This window comes from Lepisma saccharinum, chromosome 9 (assembly GCF_977018435.1).
Source record: "Lepisma saccharinum chromosome 9, izLepSacc3.1, whole genome shotgun sequence".
Taxonomy (NCBI): domain Eukaryota; kingdom Metazoa; phylum Arthropoda; class Insecta; order Zygentoma; family Lepismatidae; genus Lepisma; species Lepisma saccharinum.
Window position 1 is genome coordinate 68,268,885 of NC_139237.1, and position 24,321 is coordinate 68,293,205.

The 24,321-nt window shown below is 34.5% G+C and overlaps 1 protein-coding gene across 5 annotated transcripts in view; it reads left to right on the forward strand.

Moving 5' to 3' along the window:
• Positions 1–10,131, forward strand: part of Srrm234 (Serine-arginine repetitive matrix 2/3/4) — a 369,905-nt gene extending 359,774 nt beyond the window's left edge. For 4 of the 5 annotated variants that reach the window (XM_083128349.1, XM_083128351.1, XM_083128354.1 and 1 more), the window contains one exon: positions 8,859–10,131. In XM_083128349.1, the coding sequence (XP_082984475.1) occupies positions 8,859–9,051 (193 nt within the window). In that variant the 3' untranslated portion in view covers positions 9,052–10,131. Of the gene's footprint in view, positions 1–1,338; positions 2,995–8,858 lie in introns of those variants that run through there. The other variant, XM_083128350.1, reaches the window with a different exon arrangement.
• The last annotated feature ends 14,190 nt before the right edge of the window (positions 10,132–24,321 follow it).

Here is a 24,321-nt window from a genome sequence, read left to right on the forward strand (position 1 = left end):
CAATAATTCTGATTCGTGAATGTTAAATTATCAGTTTTCCAGTGCCAAAAGAATGATAGCCACATATTACCACATTTCATTTTTATAGAATTAATCCATGAAAATATTTGTAGCAAATTTAACTATAACTGTTTTTATTAACATTCTTACGTATTTGCTTCATGTTACAAGTACTTGAAGCAGAATGAAAGGAATAGAGGAGTCACAGTTTTACTTCAGTTTCCTGGCACAAGTATTGAATTCATGGTCATTGTAAATGTGTATCTAAACTTCAATCTTTCTGGGATGTTCCATACGTCCAACAGATCAGGTTTAATTATTGTCCTCAAAGCACAATACTAAAAATGTTTGTGAAGTATTGAGGATTAAAGGTAACATTTATGCCAAGGAAGTACCTTAATACATTTTCCACTTATTCACACTTAAAATCAGTAGAACAAAATGTGAAATGATTGAATGAATCATGTAAGAAACTATGTCTACATGAATAATGCAAAGGAAAAGGAGTTCCAAAAACCCTACTTCTACAAAAGATTTTGGAAAAAGAGAATCAAAGTTGTAAACTAATTTTTATGGAAATAAAAGAAATTACTCACATTTCTAATGTGCTCAGTTTTCATATGTACACCTCTCTGCTCTCTAAGTAGTGTATTTTTGCTATCTTTTAAGTTAAATATCTCAGGTACAGTATTTTTCTTTCTCTTGACTTTATTTTGCTGGTTTTTTATGTTGTTTGTTTTTTTGTTAACTAGCAGCAAGAAGGTAGTTTTGGTTCATTTTCTTTTCAGGTTTTACTATCTTTTGTTAATTAATTTCTTAATATTTGATGTGATCATATTTGCAAAGATTTATGAAGTATTTTTGTGTAGAAGAAATTTAGGGGGCTTCCGTGGCAGAGTGGTTAGTACAGTGTGCTACAATGCCCGAAGTCCCAGGTTCAAATCCTGACCTGGGCATGGGTGTTCTTGTGAGTGTCCCTTCATCATCATCATCTTCACGATTAGCCAACAGTGGCAGAAAAGCGAAGTAAACTAAACCGAATCAATCAAAGAAATTACCTACCTATATAAATTACTTTCCATAATTTGGACACCAACTCTCCAAATTAACCATGTGTTTTGAGTTGATTGATTGATTGATTACTTGCTGCTAGTTATAGTAAATGCTTTTCAAATCTTATTCTTTTCTGAATGTTTTTTTTGTTTTATTTTGTTTATGGTTTATTTATTTGTTTTTATTTTATTTTATTATTTTGTTCTGTCCTCAAACAGAGGGCATCAGAATTTCATGAGGGTAAATAGTCTACAAGAATTCATTAATGTTTTTGCTCCACAATAGGCATGTGAGAGGAAGCAGTTGGAGCTCCAGATCACGGTCACGATCGCGTGCAAGGTCACTTTCCAGTTCCAGATCTCGTAGCTACAGATCTCATTCTCGAAGTTCGTCACCCAGAAGATCCCGAGATCGGTACTATTCAAGAAGCAGACATCGGCGTTGATTGTTGATTGACCTAACATAACAATGTGCTTTGTTAACCAAATAATTATTGATTCAACTTTTGTCTTTCTGTGAATGTGTGAGAGTTATGATTTTTTTTCTGTGTGCCTTGAGTACATTGAAGTGTGATATATATATATATATATATATATATATATAAGTATTAATTAGATTGTGTAAAATATAGAGTGCCTTTGTAATTTAGGGAAGTGAAAATACAGAAACACACCTCACCCTGTGTGTTTTGAAGTTCACTTTGTTTCGTACTTACTCCGTTTCGAATGAATAAAAAGACTGGAAACCTGCTCCAGTGGTGAGTGCGTGCTCATATTTTGACTTAAATTAAAAAAGCACATTCTCAGAAGTTTATTACACACACACACACACACACACACACAAGAGACATCTGTGCTCAAGTGTGCAGGTATATGTGTGGTTCGTCAGGGGATTAAATAGTCGATACCTGCAAGGGAGGACTTTATTCAAATGAAAATAGAGCACATGCTAATTTTTATTAGTACAACCCACTGTTTCTGTTAGTAGGAATATTCAGTTCGATAATTGTACTGCACAAAGTTAAGAGCTCAAGTAATTAACCAATGTATTACAGGAAGTGCTAAATGAGCACGCATGCTTCCATATGAGCTTACATAAGTTCATAGATAAAATATGACCCATACAACAATTTCATTGAAGTTTCTTTGGTACAGGATAAAAACATAAGTGGAGCAAAACTTTTATCAACATAGAGTATGTGTCTCAAGCAACTTTTAAATTATGACAGATATAATGCCATGGACAATTGTAAAAGGCATGCAACATTTGTATGTGCAACGTAAATTTGTGTTTTTCCCTTTATTATTATTAATTATCCAAATTAGTGAAACTTCTCCATGTGAAGTTGTATAATTGATGAAGTTATAACACTTTTCTGCTTGAAAATAAACACTGAAATAAATAGGCAAAGATACAAACCCCCATAAGAGCGTATGTATATATCTTGTTTGAAACACCATGGCAGTATCGGAAATATAAGTGCTGCTTCAGAAGGTGGCACAAGAACTCATTCACCTTCCACCAGAAATTGTTTGACGTGACTTCACATTCACTTTACCTCGACAAAAGATGGTGTATTTCCAATTCCCGCTGCTCTATCCTATTCAATACTTTTTGGCATAAATGTACCTCCAGAAGATCCAGAAAAAAGTAATGCGGCAAGAGACAGCACATCATAATATAACTTTTGACCTTACTAAAAGGTAGGACTCAACCGATACCAATACTGTTACTGATTCACTTCAATATCGATGCTTGAAAATTGTAAGAATTGAAAGTTGTTCAAAATATTGATAAATATTAGTGTGTAAGTATCTATTTCCAATTATAAGCATCAACTTCTCAGAGTTTTGCTTCAAATTATTCAAGAATTACATAAGAATATTAAAATACCTCTTCTGTATCACAAAATACCGTTTCTCCATGCAAAATTAACGTAAACTTGGAATTTCGCTTAATTTCTAAGATAATTAAGCTCCACGAAAAAGCCACATTGCATTTTCGCGGCCCCCGTGAAAGACCAAAATGCCCCCCAAAAAGAGTATCGGGCAGTATTGGTAAATAAAATACAACCAATAATTTCTGATGTTGGTATCAGATCAGCCCTACTAAAAAAATAGTATTTTTAAATATCACACTCGTACCTGATGTTTTGATAATTTTGAAAACATAATTTGCCTTCTTCGGGAGATGGAAAGGAAAATTCACAAACTTATGTTTGAATAAGGGCTAGAATAGTTTAAAGGGAAGGGAGAAGAAACACTCTCCACTGATTGATGGCAACTTATGCTCTCAAAAGTTGATAGATGATAGACACACAGGTCTGTGACTGAACAGTTCCAGTAGCCCTATGTTTCATATCTTTAACCTTGATCATAGATGAAATGAATGGGAAGCTAACAAGACCTTAGGAGTTGTGCTTTTCTGTGTGCTGTAATTGATTCATGTAGTTACACAATATGTGATTATTTGGACATGAAGAAACAAACTGAATAAAATGCACCGAAAAACAGGAAAATAACAACATTAAAGTTTTGCCATTATGTAGTTCATAAGGAGATCCTAGGCACTCTATATTTTACTTTTGCATGTGATTCAGTTTACTGTATTGCATGCAGTTTTTATTTGAGTGTTCTGATACATTTTTGACACATTTCATAAGCTAGTTATCACCATTGTACAGTGTAGATGCACTTGCATTAGTGATGTATGATCCTGTAGAATCATTGTATTTACCCTCTTTTCATTTTTATTTCTTTTTGCACTTTTCTGTGTGTCATTGTTTTGAAGAAGAGGTAGAAACATTGTGTGAGGAAAATAAAAGTGTGCACTTGTAATTTTTCATTTTATTTTCATTTTTCTTTTTTCCTAGTTCTGTAAACTTAGGAGCAAAAGAGTAAGGTAGTGTAACATTTGCTTTGTTTCAAATTCATGCAAAAATTAATAATCAAGAATTGTTCCAAGTTTAATAAAATCTTGAATATTATATGAAAATCTGCTTTACATCATGAGCATAAAATACACCCTTATTAAGACTTTCATAGGGTAAAAACTTGGATGTGCAACTGTGAAGGAGTGTATTGTAATGTAGCTGCAGTTAGTTTTATGGAGATTCACCCCTAAGTGACATAGGACATACAACACATGCCGTTTGGGAATCAATATTTCACACAATAGCGACATGATCCTGAATTTGTTCAAGTGACATGCAACATGTGTCACCTCAGTGTGGAATCTCCCTCAGTCAGAATCAAAATGGTGAATCGCTTTATCACATTTTTGTTTTGGCCATCTTAGTGTACATGCTTGTCTACCCTATGGAAGGATTACTTACATGTCTGTTTTACTTGGAAAGATGTTCTTGGATGATCAGTGAGGTTAGAATAGTTTTATGTTCAATGTTTTAAGAGTGGGCACAGCTCTCACCTTTGTTCCATATCCCTAAAGGTGAGAGGTATGTCATTTCTTGAAACATTGGACAGAAACTCTAACCTACCTGGCTGATTCATTGCCAAAGAACATTCTGTTGGAATTACATTACCAGGAAAACTTCAGTCCTTAATATCTGTTTTAGTCTTATGATATACAGTTGATATACACAAAATATCCAACTTCTGTCAACAGTATGAGCAAAGCTGTCTTTTTTTACACATTGAAGTAGCCTTGGTTTTATGTTGATTCGTAAAATTGAAACCTGAGTTTTTAAAAGATATACTCATTTATTGCCACAGAATTATGTCTTCGAAATATGTAATAAATTTTTTCTGGTAATTTCAATAATAAAAAGAAAAAAATTAAGTGGAAGAACAGTCACTCTTTAATAAAGAATAATTGAATTCAAGTGCAGTAAAAAGCTCGCCAATGGCCAGTGCTGCAATAAAATATAAATTACATCCAAATCCAATAAGTCAGTGGAGGCATAAGATATTAAACTTAGGCTAGGTCATAAAGTACCAATCCCTTTGAAGTTACAGGTTAACAATTTAACCTAAACCTTGATCAAGTTTTAGTTGCATGTGGAGCCAAAAATGGTTCTATTGCAATACAGGATGATTATCATCATTGAAACATTGACTATCCTACAGTGTGGCCAATCCACCTATGCAATGAATTTCGTAATTCTACTTAACGAAATAATTTAAGATTATTGCATATAGTAAAATACAAGGTAATCCATAAGTATGGAAATATCGATATAAAACACATATAGATTGGGAAACTTGAATGAAACATCTTGATACACAATACAGGAAAGGGGGGAAATTTGTTAGGATATGTTATCAACTTGACAGCCATCGTGAAATAAACTTCATTTTCTTAAATGGAATGGTGGGCATGTGACATGAAAATAGGATAGAATTTCATGAGCACTATGGTATGCTTAATTTCAATGTTAACTGTAACCATTATGCTATTTGAACACACATGATTTTAGATACAGGTGGTTTTATGTTAATTGTACCCATTTCCTGATATTTCTTCATCAGCCTGGTAATCTGAGTGATATTTGTTGAAATAATATACAATTATACAACATGATCAGAATGGGCTCTATCATCACCAATCAAGCCAACTCCATTTGAAAACATTGTGGTTGAAGTTATGTCATGATCTTGTAAAATTCTGTTACATTTTGATGTCACATGTAAGAAAATCAAGGCGGCTAATATGTTGGTAACATATTTTAAAAAGTTTTCTCCCTTTCGCATATAAATATCAGATTTGTATTTCCATATCCATATTTATTTTAAATGGACATGCTAATGCTTATTTACAACTCTGCATACTCTGAATTCCCTGGGAACAAATATGACATAAAACATAAAGCAGTCATCCAGAATAAGAGAATTGTTTATTAGTCACCATAATGTTTTGATTATTCTTAAGTGCGGACAATACAGACTAGAAGTAAAACGTAATTAAAGAAAGGAAACTCTTAATAAAACAATGAAAATGTTGGGTTACAAAATTAGTTTGATTACAAATATACCGATTTTTTTGCATTGTTGCTCACTTTGGTGGAACTGGTACATTTCAATTTTTAGTTTTTTTGTTAATGTAGCTGTTGCTGTTTATTTTGAAAAACGGTAGGTGTTTAATATACTGTTTGATGCTATATTACCCCATTGCTTAGTGTAATAAATGTGTAAGCATAACTTTCTTTTTGCTTTCCATGTTTTACTACAATGTTAAAGAGAATGGACCTTGAGAAGGTAAGAGAAAATAATGCATTAAGAATGTGTAGGTTGCATGCATTTTAATTGTGGTGGTTAGGTGCACTTTTACTGTGAGTTGGTTAATTGGTTCCATATTGTTTTGTCTGTGCATGTTTGCTTTTCAATCTTCAAGGCACATTGAATAAGATCCAATAAACTGAGAATATGAGAGAGAATGAATGTTGAAAGAGAATGAGTTTTGCCTCAGTTTTTTTACCTCTCCGAGATGTGTGTGAAATAGACAAACAGGGTATTTCAATATTTGTGCAATTCAGAATCAAAATTCCTGCTGTAAAATCTTGTTATATTATTTTGTTAATAGTGCCCTTCATACATCTATCTGATGCATTACAATACCTAAAATTCAAAAGATATGACATCTACTGTAGATTGTGTATTACAATTGCAGTAATATGTGATTTTAAAATGCAGGCAAATGAAGTTAGGGCTTGAATTTAGAAACACCCTGTATACTGATTGGATGAAGTGAAACCGCTAATATTAAACATTCTTTCAGGCTTTGGGCTCTAGCAACTAACATCTTTTAACATTTCAGGGCAAATAATAGCTTTAGTACATGTGTTCTTGTTGCATTTAATCCAGTTAATTGGTGAAATTGAAATCCACAATGTTTTCTGTGCAGCTTTTTTTGTAAAATTCCCTTCTGAACAGCTAAACCATGAGTTTACAGTGCAAATGCTTTTCTTTCTAAATTTTAATGTGAAGAAAGTACAAATCCTTCTAGAACTTATGGTGAATATTTGTGTTAATTATTGTTGCATTACAGTTGTATATCTATGATAATTTTGATGTGTCATTACCATTAGCAAACATAATCCATGTTATACAGATTTTTTAAAAATTGAATTTTGAAATATAACAAAAATTTTGGAAAGAAAATGTTTCTGATGCAAGTTCAAACTGAATTGTTGGCTAGTAGTAATAGCAGAATATAATTCAGTTTTTTTGTTGTTGTGTTCTTTTAATCAAGTGATAAAAGCTGCTTAGAATTCATACATAAATCTACATGGATAGTTGGGTTTTGCATGTTCAACCAGTTCCTTTCAGTACTAATATTCTCGTACGTTCTCTTTAGGGCTGTGCTTTATAATGATGCTAACACTTTGTTGACTGTGGTTTGTGTTTTTTTAAATGCTTGTGGATGGGTTTACTAACTGCAGTATATAACTACCCTTTTTTTTTTTGCTTCTCAAATTGTTGTCTGGGAAATAGATTAAACCATTTAACAAAATTATGTAGAATATGTATATATATGACATTTTTCATATGCTTTGTTCATATTTGCAATATCATTAAATTGAAAGTGTTTCAAGTATACGTGGAAGATAGCAGTACCATTAGTAAGACTTTAGTAGAAAATCCAATTCAAAGCTATTGCAACCCTTCCATTTGTACCAAATTGGGGCAAGTATTATATAAACCATATTATCACTGCAGGAGAAAGATCATGTTTTCAGTAAAGTAGAAGAAAGAAACAGAAATTCATTTGATTCATATATGTAATTCTAGAGGCTATTGTTTTTCTAGCACCTGTATAAATCCTATTAGAGAGAAAATTTTATGTTAAATTCGAGGCTGAGCAAGTACACTTCGAACTGGTACCACTGCTAATACTCCTACCCAGTGGCAGCGATTATACCGCGTTTGGTAGAACCTGTCCCGCTTCCCGCGCTAGGGAGCGCTCAACAGTTTCGGTGTCAATGAGAAACGAGGAAAAAATCGTCTGCTGGGCAGCGAGGAGCGAATGAAAGCCAGAAGAGAGGCGTTTACGTAGACGCTGTTGCGACGTTGCGTATTTTAATTGGCTGCCTGGCTTTGACTTTCCCCAGCACGGAAACTGTTGAGCGCTCCCTAGCGTGGGAAGCGGGACAGGTTCTACCAAACGCGGTATAGGTGGGTGCATAGGGGGTAGTTGCCATCACTTTTTGCCACTTTTTACTGAGTATACAAAATGCCTGGACTGGAAAAATATCGGGAGGTATAAAGGAATTGAATTTAAACATACCGAAACATTATATCAAGATTAGCTCAGCCCTGGTTAATGTCTATGAAAGATATGGTCTGTGTGATTAGATTTTTAAAATACTTTTATTTTGCCATTATGCAAACCAATGACTATTTGAAAATTTTGAAGATATTGTGTATTTTGACGAGAACAGGACAAGCTATAAATATTATGTGGTAAATATATGAAATTTAAAATCCCATTTTCTGTCACAGATGTAGAAAGTTTCTGTCTGACCAGCATACATTGACAAGCCCTACTGTTACTAAACCTTTCATTAAATTGTCAAAGATTCTAAAGTGGTTTTATTTTATTGACATCTTTGAAGATGATAATGTAACATTGCTAAATGTCAGAGGTAGGATGGGGGGATATTTCAGTGGTTCATATTAAATTCTGAAGTATTTATTCATTCCCAGTTAGATGATTTGTACGCAAGGCAGATTAAAAATGAACACATGTTAGAGAAATAATAATTGTATTTACTGGACGATGCCCCTTTCCTCTATCTTCCATTTGTTCATCACCTCATTAAATAGCGACACCGTCATTATTTGTTTCAGTGCACGTAAACGACCAATTCCATATCATCGTCCCACCCCATCCACACTCAGCACGACCAGCAGTCGAAGCCTGTCCAGAAGTAGAAGTCGCAGCAGGAGCAGAAGCTACTCACGGTGCAGTAGCAGTTGGTCACCCGATCGTTCGCCGCAGCGATCTCTCACTCACAGTAGAAGTCCATCGTACAGCCGATGAGAAATTGTCGCTTTGCCTACTTTGTGATAAAACCGGGAGGGTAGGATCTGCCGTACAATGAAAGTGGATTACTCTCCACATGTCTGATGTGATTGGCTTCTGTCTCGAGGTCGGCAGAAACATGATACTCGCTGAAAGGCAATGAAGAGTGTACTTGTGACAGATTGTAAATTAATTGTTTCCTAGTGTGAGCAACAGAATATGTGAGAAAAGATATATATATATAATGCATGGTTTTATGTCTTGTCAGAATGAGAACAAATAGCTACAAATGAATAAGAGTTAACTAGTAGAGTATTTAAAAAAATCACATTAGGGTAATTTAATAGTCATAGATGAAAACACAAATATCTATCAGATAAATTTTCGGTTCCTTTTATCTTTAGATGAGCACAGTACATGTTCCTTAAATAGATTGATTACATGTTGTAATAGTGTCTCATTTACAAAAGAAATAAAAAAGAAAGTCTTTTATCTTTCCCCCCCTCCCCCAGCCCTCATCCCCAACTTTAAATATTAATGACTTGCTCAAGTGAGACCTGTTATTTCATTGGGTCATCATTCTAGTCCCCTCCTCCCTCGCCACTAAATTTTCTTATCTATTACAGAAGGCTATGGCAGTATATCTCTTGGTACTTATGAATATTATTTATTTATGAACTAAAGATAGGAATGTTTGACCAATATTTAAATGCTGAGCTTGTGCTAGTAAGAAATAGAGTTGAAAGAAGGTAATGTGATTTTTAAACTCCCATGATGACTGTGTTTTTGATCTGTTTTAAGAGAATTCACTCATTGATTTTTCTTCGAGTATCCAAAAATAGTGCATGGAGTAGCTTTGTGATATGTTATTATTTTCGTCAATCACTGAAATTCCTGGGTTTAAATCCAAGCCTGGGCATGGGTGATTATTGTGAGGGTTGCTTTATCAGTTTCATGTAACCATCACTCATTCTCACTGTCATGACATTAAATAAACAAAGAAAAATGATTGCTTAACATTTGTTTATTTAAAATATCTTTATTATGTTTGAATAGAGACGAGGAAGTGAGCGGGAAAGGCGGATGAATAAAGATGAGTGAAGTAGGATATGGTAAACATTTACAAAACACAGAAAAGAAATGTTGTGAACATGCAGCTAGGCTGCAAAATTTCAATGTTTTGTTTCTGTGTTTGGTAAGTGTTTACAGTCTCCTACTTCACTCATTTTTATTTATTATGTTTGGGATATGTGACATAAAACCCATGTAACTATGTGTTATCAATATGAGTGATGCAAGGACTTTAGTTCACAAAAAAAAAATGTATACATACTACACACATTATTATATAAGTATATAAAACATTTATATATAAGTTCACAAGCATCTTTCCATTTAGTTATGTCAGGCCAGTGCATCCATTGCCACTGTTTTCTGATTGTTGTGTCAACTACTATTGTTTACAAATAGTTCCCCAATTGTTCTCACAATGCCGGGTCAACACCGAAATTTTGGAGCTCCCACCACCAGGAGTTGATCCTGTAACTGCTCACATCAAAGGTGAGAGTGCTAACCATCGTGCTACATGGGAGCTATGTAATCATTAGAGACATGTCTATTTGGCAGAAACATTTTCTCATTTCACAGATACATTTGCAATTGCAACCACCATTTCATGTCAAAATAAAGGGACGGAGGTGATTTCAATAAGTGAATTCTCTCTACGATGCGTGAGAGATATGTAATGGTTGGAACAATAATTATAGTAGAAATATTCAAGAATAGATATTTTTATTTTGTGAAATGTGATTCTTTTTCTTGTTTGAGATGAGAGATACTTGATCTGTGTTTGTGGTCTGCAACTCTCTTGTAATGTGAGGAGTTGTTACATAATTGTTGATTATATATTGGACAGTGACATAATTTTTAATGAAGTTTTGCAAGTCAGTAGGTCAAATGTTCTTTTTTTTTTGTTTTTTTTTATAGAGTAGTTCAGAACATTATTAAGACTCCCTGATTGATAGAATTTTGTAGGAAGTGCTCATGACTTTCTTCTTAAATTTTTAAAGTGCAAAATATTGTAGTGAATCAAAGTCAGATGTGTTCAGCATGTTTTACAGGATATTTGTCAATGCACTTTATCTGCTCTGTGGTAGAGTCGTCAGAGTAACATTCTATGAAGCTTGAGGTCCCCTGGGTTCTTGGGTGCCATTGTGTTTGTCCCATCATAATTTCATCAATTCATCATTTATCCCCATCATTGCAATTAACCCAAGAGGTACAAAAGCAACATAAATATGAGGTTGCAGCATAAATGCTTGCAAAAAATATTATATTTGTGTAAAGTTAAAACACATACCTTACTTCAGTTTTTCCAAATTTGTGGATCTGTCTAGATATTTTGGTATGTAATTTGGTATGAATATGATTAAATGAATTAGGGAAGGACAGAACACACAGGAATGAGTTAGGAACTGCAAGTAAATATGTTTACTGCAAATATGATTCCTTATAATTTCCTGCTTTTTAACTTTGAATTCTAGGGAGAGTCATTGAGTAGTCCCATTTTCTAAATCAAGAACATATTTACCTTACTTAAACTTCCTTCAAACAAACATAACCTCAGTAAAAGTTATGCCATTGTATTTATGAAAATCCAAGTGCATCTTGAACAAGAGATATAGATTTAAGAGGAACAAAGCGAAAAGTAATATCATGAGTTCTTGGACCATAATTGTCTTGTTTGCATGTTAGTTTTTTCCCATGTGTTCATGTGTGTGCATGTGAGTAATGAAAGCTTGAGGCAATAAGTAATTATACGTTAGATGCCATAGAGATATTATTGGTGAAGAAACAAATGATACTCTTTTGAAAAGAACAAATATTATGGGAGTTAAAAAAATGGGGCCCGTTTTACGTAGTAAAATGGTAACGTGCTCTCTGTTGTGTACATGTACTCATTATGCATGTTTGTATGTATGAGAACGAGAGAGAGTGAGTGAATTTAAAGAAAATGCCTTATTCATGGAAAGAAAGAATATTTATTTCAAGTTTTTCTTTGTATTGGTATAGAGCATTGTGTACTGGGATCATTTCTAGAAGTTGTTTAGTGTATTAGATATGTAAGTAGAATTTTACTGTTTTAATGAACTTCGTAAGTATATTCAAAACTTTCATCATGGGTGCAGCCACGGAAGGGGGCTTTGGAACTGAAACCTCCTGGTTCTGATTCCAAGAGGGTGCACAACCAAGTAAATAGCTAGAAGAGAGTGACATGGCACCATATTAAATTAATATTGTCGTCAGTTTTCAAAGAAATAATAATAACCCATGGCGCAACAGCCCGTGAGGGCCAATGCCTACCTACCGACTGCCAGTCTCATTTTCACATGCCTCAGCAGAGGTGGGCAATCATCCAACCAGTTACAAGGTGGCGTGTGGTCAACACAACGAACTCTCAGCCATTGTTGTAGGTTTCTAACTGAGTTACACTACTCACTCGTAACTCCCCAATTTCCTGACTATGGTGGGTTGCCACCTGTCCCATACACCGGCCGAAATCTCAGGGGAATTGTTACAGTTCCACCCAGGAGACTCGAACCAGTGTGCATCCCATAGCCTGACAGGACACTTTTGTCTTCAGTAGTTTCTTTTACTGTAGTTAAAAGACAAGAGTTTAGTTGTAGCACCATGTTCATTGGATTCACAATTGTCATCAAATTTGCTATGGATTCCTATGGGTTGGATAGTTACTGTTTGTATGTAAATATTTTTAAAAAATGATAAAATTTGTTGTAAATTAAGTAGGTGAGTGCTAAATTTGGTTCAGAGGGCGCTGAATACTATTCATGAGAAAGTTCATGGTTGCCAGGTCCCACTCTATCCCCGAGATGGCTGTTTTTTGGTTTATTGCAAATTATTATGTAAATTGTAGAAGTACTATTGAATTAGAACAGTGTTTTTAACATATTTAAAAAGAAACATAGGCATGTTTTTTTAAACATTTTCAAAACTTTGTGATTTAAACAATGTTTACCATGCCCCCCATCCTTTTTCCAGATGACTATATTGGCTACCTGAAGCCTCCCAAGGAAAGATCATGGCTGTGCCTATGGGTCTCATTTTAAAGTTAATAAGATTTAGTTTTTAGAAAAAGTGATACTTTGCTTTTATCAGCTACACTTTATATACACAGAGTTGGTGTAATACTAGTAACTGAAATAATCATGTAATTGTGCTGCACATCATGATTACACAATGTTTACTTATTTGGAATACAATGAAGTTCATTAAGTAGAATTCTACATATTTGTGTGCGCTAGTGTGTAAAAGAAAATATCTCCCCTGCATCCCCTTTTCCCAGGTAGAACCACTTGATATTTCAAAACATGGCATATCATGGTGCTAGTTACATGGAGCACTATCATAGTCTAGTCATAGCTGAGTAAGAATAAAGTGAGTTAGGCTGCTTAACTTTTCATAATAGATATTTTAGTAATGCTGTATTCATTTGAAGTTGTTCAGTGCTCATCTCGAATTAGTATGCTGTAAATACTTGTAAAAAAAATGCACCTGGCAGTGCTCAAAGGAGAAAAAAAATGCAAGCAAATGGATGTTTGCGCTTTTGAGAATTGGTGTGGCTTTTACTTTCCATTGTATTATATATTTAATTTTGAAAGTTTAAGAAACATAATTGCTGTACGAATTTACACAATTGCTGCATTATATCTGGAAAACTTAAAAAGGTATGATGTTCATGATTTAAAATTCTATATCATTTGGCACATGCCACTGAACCAAGGCAATTGTTATACCAGGTTGGGACCACAATTACAAATGTGTAGCTTGACCGCAATTTCAGAGGAAGTGAGATGTAAATAACATATTTAATTAAAGTGAAACAAAAGTATGACCAGCCCTATACTAGTTGGTATTGCTATTTTGTCAGTGCTTCCATCTGTTGTTCAGATTCTTAAGTTTTCTTTTAAATCCATGACATCTTCTCTTAGCTTTCCAGTTTTCTTACTAAGAGCTTGTAGACAGTAATCATGTTCCTTCCATTTCCAGACATCATGGTATTGTATGACATTCAACATTTTAATAGAATTACAAATTTCTTCTAGCTTTAAGAATGACAAAAGCTGACACTGACAGAATATTTCATATTCTGAACAACAGGTGGCAGCAGGAGTTAACCAACTCGATCTGAATGCATGAGCAAACCATTTTGGTGGCTTAGTGAGGTTAAGAAATACTGCTGTTACACAACGAAAGCCACTTCTTACAAGTTTAATATCCTCTTTAAAATGGATATCTTGCAATATTCATAGCTAATACAATCCTACTTCATCATATAGATAAGAATATTAATTAGAATTAGTAATAAATAATATAAAGCAGTATAATAATTTATTGAAGAGTTTTTGAAAATTATTGCTTGATCAGATGTTGAAACTGGGTTTATGGTGGTCAGTTGAGGCATCTAAAACTCAATCATTTTCACTGCAGGTGGAGAAAAACTGAATTTGTATACTTTCAAAGGAACACATGTGAATTGCATGAATCTTTAAAAGTTCTATTCCAACCAACAATTACACCAGAATCATTCCGTTTCTTCGCAGGTATGTTGTAGTCATGCATGAAGGTGCATTCTCTCCAACAAGCATAGTCTGATATATTTTTTTTATAATACACATATCAATAATGATGTTGAAATATGTATTGCAAAGGACTTAGAAAGTGAGAATAGCCGAGATTTTTTTTTTTTTTTAGTATTAACTTTGTGATTTAGTCATTCAATTTGTCCAATACAGGTAATAATTGGCATATAAGACTAGAAAATGCAGTTTTATTTTTTTAATATAAAATATATTGCATAAACAAATAAAATGAATTGTGCTTTCACAGTTTGATCCTGACCTGTCAATCTTACTGACTGCCAGATGCCTTCAAAATGAAAATATTATCAATCTGCCAAAGGCCAATCATCTAGCTGCTTTCCGACTACTATCTAATTATGAACAATTGCAAAGCACTGATTAGGTAGATTCGTACAGTATCCTTCTCTTTCCCCCATTGCTGTGCCCCTTGGCTAAATAATCGCTATGTGGTAGAAAGTCTTAGACACAGCAAATGAATATTAATGTGTACAGTTATGGAACTGAGTCTGTAACTGCATGACAAGGTATACATAATAAACAGAATTGTTATGAGCATCGCTAATGCTCTGATTTTTTATTAATGTTTATTTTATGGATATTTTATTGTGCATATTTATGCTTGTTTTGTGAACAATTTATTTTGTTTTTTTTAATTTTAGGAGCATGTCAATGGTAATGTTTTTTTTACAAAGTAATAACGTTTTACAGAATTGTGTTGTTTTTAAATAGCAAATGAAAGAAAAGTGCACTCAATTTATTACACTTTTAAGGAGGAAATATGGTATTAATTTTGTAATACACATACAGTATTTTTTGTTGTTGTATGAATGTACAAAACCTAGGCTGATATTTGGCAGAGCCTTACACGACACTGCTCACCCTTTTTTTCTATTTTCTTCCTCTATTTGTATCTTATAATGAAATCACTAATTTCATATTAAGTCTGCTTCTTTGTTTGTTTCTTCTACTATTTGTATGGCATTGTTTTCCTTTTCTGAACAATCTTAGTGTAAATTAATTAAAATCAATATGTTCCTGCATCTTTCTACATGTGCTCTGTATCTGCAATCGTTGTTCCTAATTGTATAACGTAAGTTTTCAGAATCAGTATGCTATTAAAATTATTCTAAATATTTCTCCGTTCTGTTGCTGTTTTCTTGTCTACATTACTACTACAGGTCTTGCTTGAAAATGCAATGTGTCTGCATTTGATTAACATGCCCATCACTGAAAATCAAGTGCCATCTCACTAAGTTCATTTTCGAGCGAGTCATTGCATATTTTTACTTAAAAATTTAATATTTTTTCATTGAATTAAGTTAAGTCCCCCCTTTTTATGCACATGAAACTTCTCTCGTTGTAAGTCAAAACTCTGTTACAGTTTTCTTGATTGCAAGAAATGTCCCAAAACTGCCTCAAGAAATATTTTACATAAATGGGTGCTTTTATGTACTCCAACATTAATTGTTTGCTGCTGGCTGAGATGAAGTTCCTATGCAAGTCATTTAGGGCAATCTTGGAACAAAGAATAACTTGATCCAACCTGGAATAGCAAGAATAACTGTGAATCTTGCAACTTCTTTATATTTCTTGCATCCACTCTGTTACTGATTTGCTTACACCTTCTACTATGCACCATAATATATTCTCAATGCAAATCTAATTAATTCAAAAGCTCGCATTGTGTATGCTTTGCTTGTATCTCTGACATGCTTCTCATACACTCGCACCATGGGTCTTACAATTACTCTCAAACCACGCAGAACTATAACTATCTATCAATTTGATCTGGAATGTTTCTGTCATGTAGTCACAGAATTGTGAACTAGATTACAATCCCACTATAAGCAGATCTGTAGAAATAAACTAGAAACATTCTCCCCAACTTATTACATATACTTAAAGAAGTTACAAGTTTCATGAAAATATTTGTAAATGTATGTGTATTTGAATTAGCACTGTATGCACTACTGATGGGACAATTTGTACAAATTTATCAATTGCAATTTTGTTGTGACCACCTGGAGTAAAGCGTTAGGTTACTTGAGATTTTACTGCTTGTATTTTTAAACTGCAAATATAGTTTGAATTGAAGACTTTTCCGAAGCCTAAATGTTGTACATGCATATATATATTTTCCAAGTCAAGCATTTGGTTATTAAAAGTATGTCTTGCAGCAAAAGGTCTTTGATTCAATCTTGGTGAAGTACAGTGATTCATATCCACCTTAGGTCCAATATAGATTAGCCACATTACATAAAATGGAGTTTTCTTGAATGACATTCTGAGCTTCCGAACATTATGAAAAGAATTTCAATTCACTATTTTTGCAGGAAGAATTAAAGAAATATAACACTAGTACTATATATGTACAGTGAACATAATAGTTCTCCATTCTATAAGCACTCACCCCCATCTCTAGTATTTACTATCGGTGCTAATACTCTAGTCTTAATGGTAATATTTTTACATAGAACAAAATTAATGAGGATTTTTTATGCTCATTTTTTTTTATTTGAAACGGGGACAACATGTGCAATAAATTGTAATTAGTTATTTTTTAATATTTCTTTATTTCTAGTCAGAGCGTATTGCTCATAACTACTGCAAAATGAAGAGTATGTAATTGTGATCAAGAAGATAACATTTGTCATTTTTCTACTTATTGTGGTTCCTTTGCAAACACTGTAAGCGCTAGGCAAAGAATTATTTTGTTGTTAAATTGTTAGTTTGTAGAGTGTGTGTTATTTTAATTTCTGTGTATAATATGCTTATAGTATTTAATTTATTAATGTATTTATTAATGAAGAACTTTGCATGCATGTGTGTGTGTATGTAAGGAGTGTGTTGACACTTTGTTCTAGTCAAAACAAAATATCATATTTATCTGTCAGCATTTGTGAGAGTACGATATTATCAGATGAAGGACATTCTTCACTCTTGACAATACTCATATATTTAAATGAATAAAGAAAAAAAATCTTTGGACCTTTTAGTTGGTTTCTTCAATGATGTATAGCAGTGGATCAACTCGTTATAATAAAGAAAATGAAAAAAAAAATATTTGTGAAACTGCATGATGGCAGATGTTGAACTAAAATCACACAGAAATATAGCAACAGTGGAATCCAGTTGTAACAGAAGGAACTAATAAAAAAAAAGCAGGAGAAAAATATGGATCACGTGTAACATTTTATCAATTGCAAATAAAACATGTGGTGCTCTGAAAGTTATTCTGTTTTATTGTTTCAACAAACCTGTTTGCCTTGTACAGTTGCCTTTGTGGTTGTTGAGTAGAATAGTTAGAAAATTAATAATAATTGTCATTTTCTCCAGACATTATAAATTCTGGTCAAATACTTTTGTGAAATAATGTGTATGAAATTATATTACATACTGAAATAGTGTGATATATTTGGTATTGTGAAATTGCCACCTCATTTCATTAGCCGAGCACATTGATTTGTCGGCTCGCAATCTCACCACTCGAGATGAGACAAGACTTGGCAGTGTCGATCTTGTTTCGAGTTGTAAATATGTTTCATTCTCGTCTTCATTTCAAATGTCTGCCTCGTTCTTGGTCCCATCTCAAGTTATAAACAACCGTCTTGGTCTTAGAGGGCAAGTCTCGAAATATATACAATAAATTGTATGTGTGCAATGTTGTGTCACCTCACAAGCTTTCACAGAATATAGAGGTCACACCACATGCACAGATGGGAACGATTTGTCTCCACAGGATTTGAATCTGCTGGAGCCACATGGAGGTCATTATGACAAACAACTTTTCCTAATAATTTTTTTATTGATGCATATTTTTGATGCTATGAGCCCTCAAGAATGGGATGTTATCCTGATTATGTGTCAACCATGCAGCAGATTCACAATTAACATGAATGGACTTATTATTATTATATCAAAATACATAACTTATCTATAAATAGTCAGATAGATATCCATTTGCATGTCTGAAAAAGATGCATGTAAAGTAAATTCAGTGTACAAGAATTTTTTTCAATATTGTACCAAAGTCTCGAACAAGATCAAGTGTATAATAGGACCGTAAGTCTTGGTCTTGCCTAAATTTTCCAGAGATCTGTTCTCATTCTCATCTCGATTGTTACAAACCCATCTTGATTTCCACAAACCAGCCTTGGTGCCATCCCTATTCACCACCAAATATTAAAGATTTGGTTTAGTAAATGTTGACCTGGGCATGACTCTTCTTTGTGAATGTCTTTTTATTAATTTCATCATATCGTCAGCCCTTGAAGTGGGAATTCTTAGGTTGGGGGATGTTTGCTCGAGCCTTTGGAGATAGCTGGGTGCATGATTGATTCTATGGTTAACATGGTTGCAATGAGAGACAGGTAAGGTGATGCTGTGATTTATTTGCATTTCAATAAAATTTCAACACCCCTAATTTTTTCTTCCCCACAGAAGCCCAATTTAAGCAATTTTAGCTCTAGAATTACCTTTACAACACACACTCAGAGGAGGGGCTCCCTGATGGCATAATGGTAACATTATCACCTTGTAATCAAGGGTCCGTTTTTCGATCCCTGGCAGACATACATTACAAAGGGATTCAAATCTCGGCTTGGACATGTGGGTGTTCTTTGTGAGTATCCATCATATCATCACTCGTGCTCATCGTCACGAGTAGTCAAAAGTGGCAGAAAAGCGGCACTAAATAACAAATCAAACCACTTTTAAACTGTAGGTCCAGTCCCGATTAATCTATCTGAGCATAAAGTCAACTTTTATTTATTTATTGAAATTTCCAGTACACCAGATTACATTTTAAACCAGGAAGAAACAACAGTAAAACAGTGCACTAGTGTTAAAAAAACACACACACAAAACAAGATAAAATAAATTAAAATAAACAAAATATGAATATAAATAAGCCAAGACAGTATCAAGGTAAACAGATTATTTTCACAATGCATTACATATGTACAACTTTTTTCTAAGTTGATGATAAAAGACGAATATGAACTGAATATATCTACTTGGTTTGAGATGATGTTGAATTGTGTCGGTAGCCTATGGAATAATGAAAGTTGTATGAGTGAGAATCTGGGATTTGCAGTGTGGAAAGTTTCCTTGCTCCGTGTTTTATGTCTAGGCACTCTGAGGGAGAGTTTGTGGAGTGGAATGCTGCATCTTAGGTTTCCATTAATGATCTTATGTAGTAATTTCATATCTGCAGCATATGTACGTGATTCTTGAATATTTATGTTTATTTACATGCAGATCTCTTATGTAGGTGTCTCAGGGCCGGTACTCTATATCGAACGATGGAGAGGAAAAAGCTGAGAACACTGTCGATCTTGGAGGTATGAGAAAGGACAGCCATATTCCTGATGGGTGAATAGTATTCTAGAATGGGGGACACAAATGTTTTGAAATAAATGGAAAGTGCTTTCGGGTTATGGATTTCGGTGAATCTGTAAAGTAAGCCTAGCATACACATTGCCTTTTTTGTGATCGTTGATATGTGATTATCGAAAGTTAGTTTAGAATCTATGAGGATACCTAGATCTCGGTGTTGTGCTTCTTTTGCTAGAGGGGTGTAGGTGAGTGTATAATTACCTTCAAGAATGTTTTGTTTCAATGAAATTGTTATGTGCATTTCGAAGGGTTTATGGACAGTTTCCATCGCTTACACCATTCCGAGAATCTGTTTATGTCATTTTGGAGAAGTTGCATGTCTAATGGCTGTTTTATTTCTCTCATAATCTTGCAATCATCGGTGAACATTAGAATTGTGCTTGAGATTGGGGAATTAAAGAGATCTGTGAGAGCATCCAGATATAATACAAATCATAGAGGGCCAAGAACGCTTCCTTGCAGCATGCCAGATATAACAGGAAGCCAGTTAGAATGAGTTCCAGGAAGTATAAACATGTTGTTGCTTATTTCTTAGATAGTCTTTCACTATTTTGAACGTGTTTCCAGTTATGTTAAATCTGTTAGCTAATTTATGCAGTAAATAATGGTGGTCCACTGAATCAAAAGCTTTGGAGAGATCAAAGTACACAACATCCAACTGATTATGATTAGTAATGGCGTTTATGGCATAAGATTGCATAGAAGACAGATTGGTAAGGCATGAAAAATTTTGGAAGAAAGCCGTGTTGTGCTGGGTTAATGTAAGGGGATGTGAATTTCAGTAGTCTATTTTTTAGAATTTTTTCACACAATAGCAAGTGTGAATAGGAGAAAAATTGACCTGTAACATGTAGTATGGTTCGCATTGCCAGATTTAAAAATTGGAATGATCTTTGCTTTCTTCCATTGAGTGGAAATTGCTAGTGAGTGAGCTGTTTTTTGAAGGAAAATAGTAGGAATATTATCTGGACCGATGCTCGGTGAGAAGAAAGGGAGGCAAGGAAGTGCAACTTCACCTGGTTCTGTAAAGATGGTGGAAAGAGAGTGGCAGCAGATAGATTTGGTAGACGGCTGATCTAAGACACCATGGGAAACAATTTTTTTTAAAAATGTTTGATTGAATAGTTCAGCTCTATTCTTACCATCAGCTGAAATGCCATTTTGTGTTACTTCCAAAGGGATGCGTTTGGTTTGTTTCCGTGAATTTATCAATGTCCAGAATCTCTTCAGATTAGTAAGGAGTTCATTTGTGACTGTGATTACATATTCTGTGAACTTCTTAAACTTTGACAAACTGATAAACTCCTGGGTCACTAGCATATGCAGGATTATTTTCGGCATGAGGCGGAAATTGTAAAGAAGGTGCAGTGCATTCTAAGCAGTATACTCAAAGACAAAAATAGCAATCGGATGGATTTTGAGGGGTGGATTTATCATTTTGGTCATTTTCAGTTTATAATTATTTTTTTGAAAATTCCGGAGGGGGAGGGGGTGAGGTCCTATAAGCCCCTGCATACTCCAGTGCCCTGGGATGATGCCTTAGTTAAGGTTGCCTGGGGGTATCCTGTAACCCCCACTTCGAACACTGCTTATCACCATTCCTCACCGTCGCAATTAGTAGTCAAGAATTACTAAATTAGCCCACTCATCCTTATCACTGTGTTTAGCTAAAGCGACAAAACCGGCGGAAAAGTAGAATAATACATAAATTTGCAAAAGAAAACTGTCGTTTACTGCAGGAAATTAAATAACAATTACCATTATGGATCACTTCACATCACAGGCACTCTATGGTTTAGGTTATGACGTCGATGTGAATAGCGACGCGGAGACAGTGCTACCACAAGAGCCATGGCGAACAAGCACCTCGGCCAACAATTCAGCGTGCTGGAGGCGAAACTCAAGACCGTGGAGGCCAAGGTGCAGGGACGGCGACAGGGGTGGGCACGGGTGGGCAAAAGTAGATCACTGCTTCATTGAAGTTGGAGATGCCTGCTATAGAGTATAATATAATTTTAATAAACTCTGCATTGAAATTCCAGAAGTGTCCCTTTTTTTTTCATTACAATTTTTATATACCTGTCATCTTCAAATATCAATATGGTATACGAAATATCAACTTTATATTCCTTCTAATAAGAAGGAATCACAACAATCACTACAATACCGAAGTGAATAAATTTTAATAAATCAGTTATATATGGAAAAAGCTACAGAATTATTCAGTTGCTAATGAGTGGCTTATCCTATTTAGAAATCCTCGTTCCACACATAAATTTTGTCACGTGAATCAGCCGAAAATGTCAACAGAATCTGTAGATGCAGCTGAAGTAAAGAAAAAAAGTTATGTCACGAAGTATATAGAAGACGATTTTGTTAGTTTGTTTCTAAGCCCACTTTTATGCTCAGATGGGCTAATCGGGACTAAACCTACAGTTTAACGTGTAGTCCGAACCAGTGTGCAATATGCTTCCACCAGAGGAGGGGGGGGGGTCAAACACAGGACCTCTTCATTATAATGCGACAGCATTATGCCATTGGGGAAAATATACAGAAAGAACTCGCACCAAACGTGGCATTTTATCACCACAGAAGATGCGTCTCTTTTAAGAGGGTGATTGCCTGAGACAAATATTTGAGACTTTCGGAAAACAACGTCATTGTTCACGGAACTAGCTGCCTTGATCCATTAATGAAACGCTGTGCGATTGAAATTACCACCTCAACTTTCTAAGAGATATGGACTAATAAAACTCCATTTTTGGAAGAGTAAGTTCTGGTTGATTTGTTTTATTTTAAGTAATTTTTCTGCTAATTTTGATAATGACGACGTTATAAGGTTCAATGGTGATTAGATGAGAGTAACGAAGGGGCGAAAACAAAAACACGCTGACACTCAAAATACAAACCCTCATACTTTGACAGTGGTTCCAGGCGCCAGGGACTCGTTGCCCTGAAATAATAAAGTTTTCAGGGTATGCTGTACAGGATAGAGGTTGACATTCTAGTGTGTTCGAAATGGTCAACGCATTCAACCCAATGAAAAATAGATGAAGTATTACTGGTACGATGATCAACTTCGATGAATTCCTTGTGTCCTAAATCATTTTGTTACCCCAAAAAATATGTTCATGTAACCATACGTGTATTGCTTCTCCCGCATTAGTAATATGACAGTTCTTCAGAAAACGAATAGCAACTTAGCTAATAATCTCTTAAATTCTGAACAGATCTCTCAATCTTACTTGTTTATTATTATGACGAGTGATATTTTGTCAAAGTAGCCTTTCATTAGCCTAGGGATACTTAATGGACAATGAACAAATAATTTGTTTTCCGTGTGTGTTTTAAATCATTCCTAATAAGACGTTCATTTTAATCCAAACATTCAGTGGCGGCGATTAGGAGGAGCGGGAAGTGGGGGATGCAGTTCCCCAGCCACATTTTGCCACTTTTTGCCCCCGCACTGTGGTCTCTTTATGCTAAGCCTTTTCTACCAAGAAAACGTATATTCAGGGGTGCCCACAGGTGGGGGGATTATGGCACAGGCTGCACCATCGAGATTCTTTGAGAGATTTTTTCCCTTCAAATAATGTAAAATTGAACATTTATATATTTTTCCAAAATACAGGTAAAAATTTTACACCTTAAATTCACCATATTTAATCCATTAGATGAAGAAAAGAAAGCGTTTAAGGTCATTATTGAAGGTGCGAGGGGGGGGATAAATATCCAACTCATATATTAGAGGCGTCCCGGGTTCGATACCCGGTGGAGGCACATAGTGGTTCGGATCCCACTTTAAACTGAAGGTCCAGTCCCGATTAGCCTTACTGTGCATAAAGTGCACTTAAAACACCAAATCAATCAATCAATCTTATATATTAGGCCTTAATTGACACATGGGTTCTGGGGGAATTCTGAATTAAACGTTGGCGGGAACAGTATTCAACTCTAAGTCTTAGATTATGGCGGGAATTTTAGTTAGAGGGGCATTGAGCATTAAGGTATCCAATTCTTGTGTATTACTATTGTCTTAGATGTTGCAGAAATTCTGGTGTGGAGACTGACATTTAATTTTTTGGAGGAGGCAATATCCAGTCTTCAATATCAACAGTAAGTGTAAAATTGGCATGGAAATTTTTGTTTTAGGATTGAGTATGAAATTTAAATGGGGAGATAGGAAGCTCTTGATAAAGTGTTAAATCTTAGATTGTCAAGGGATTTCTGT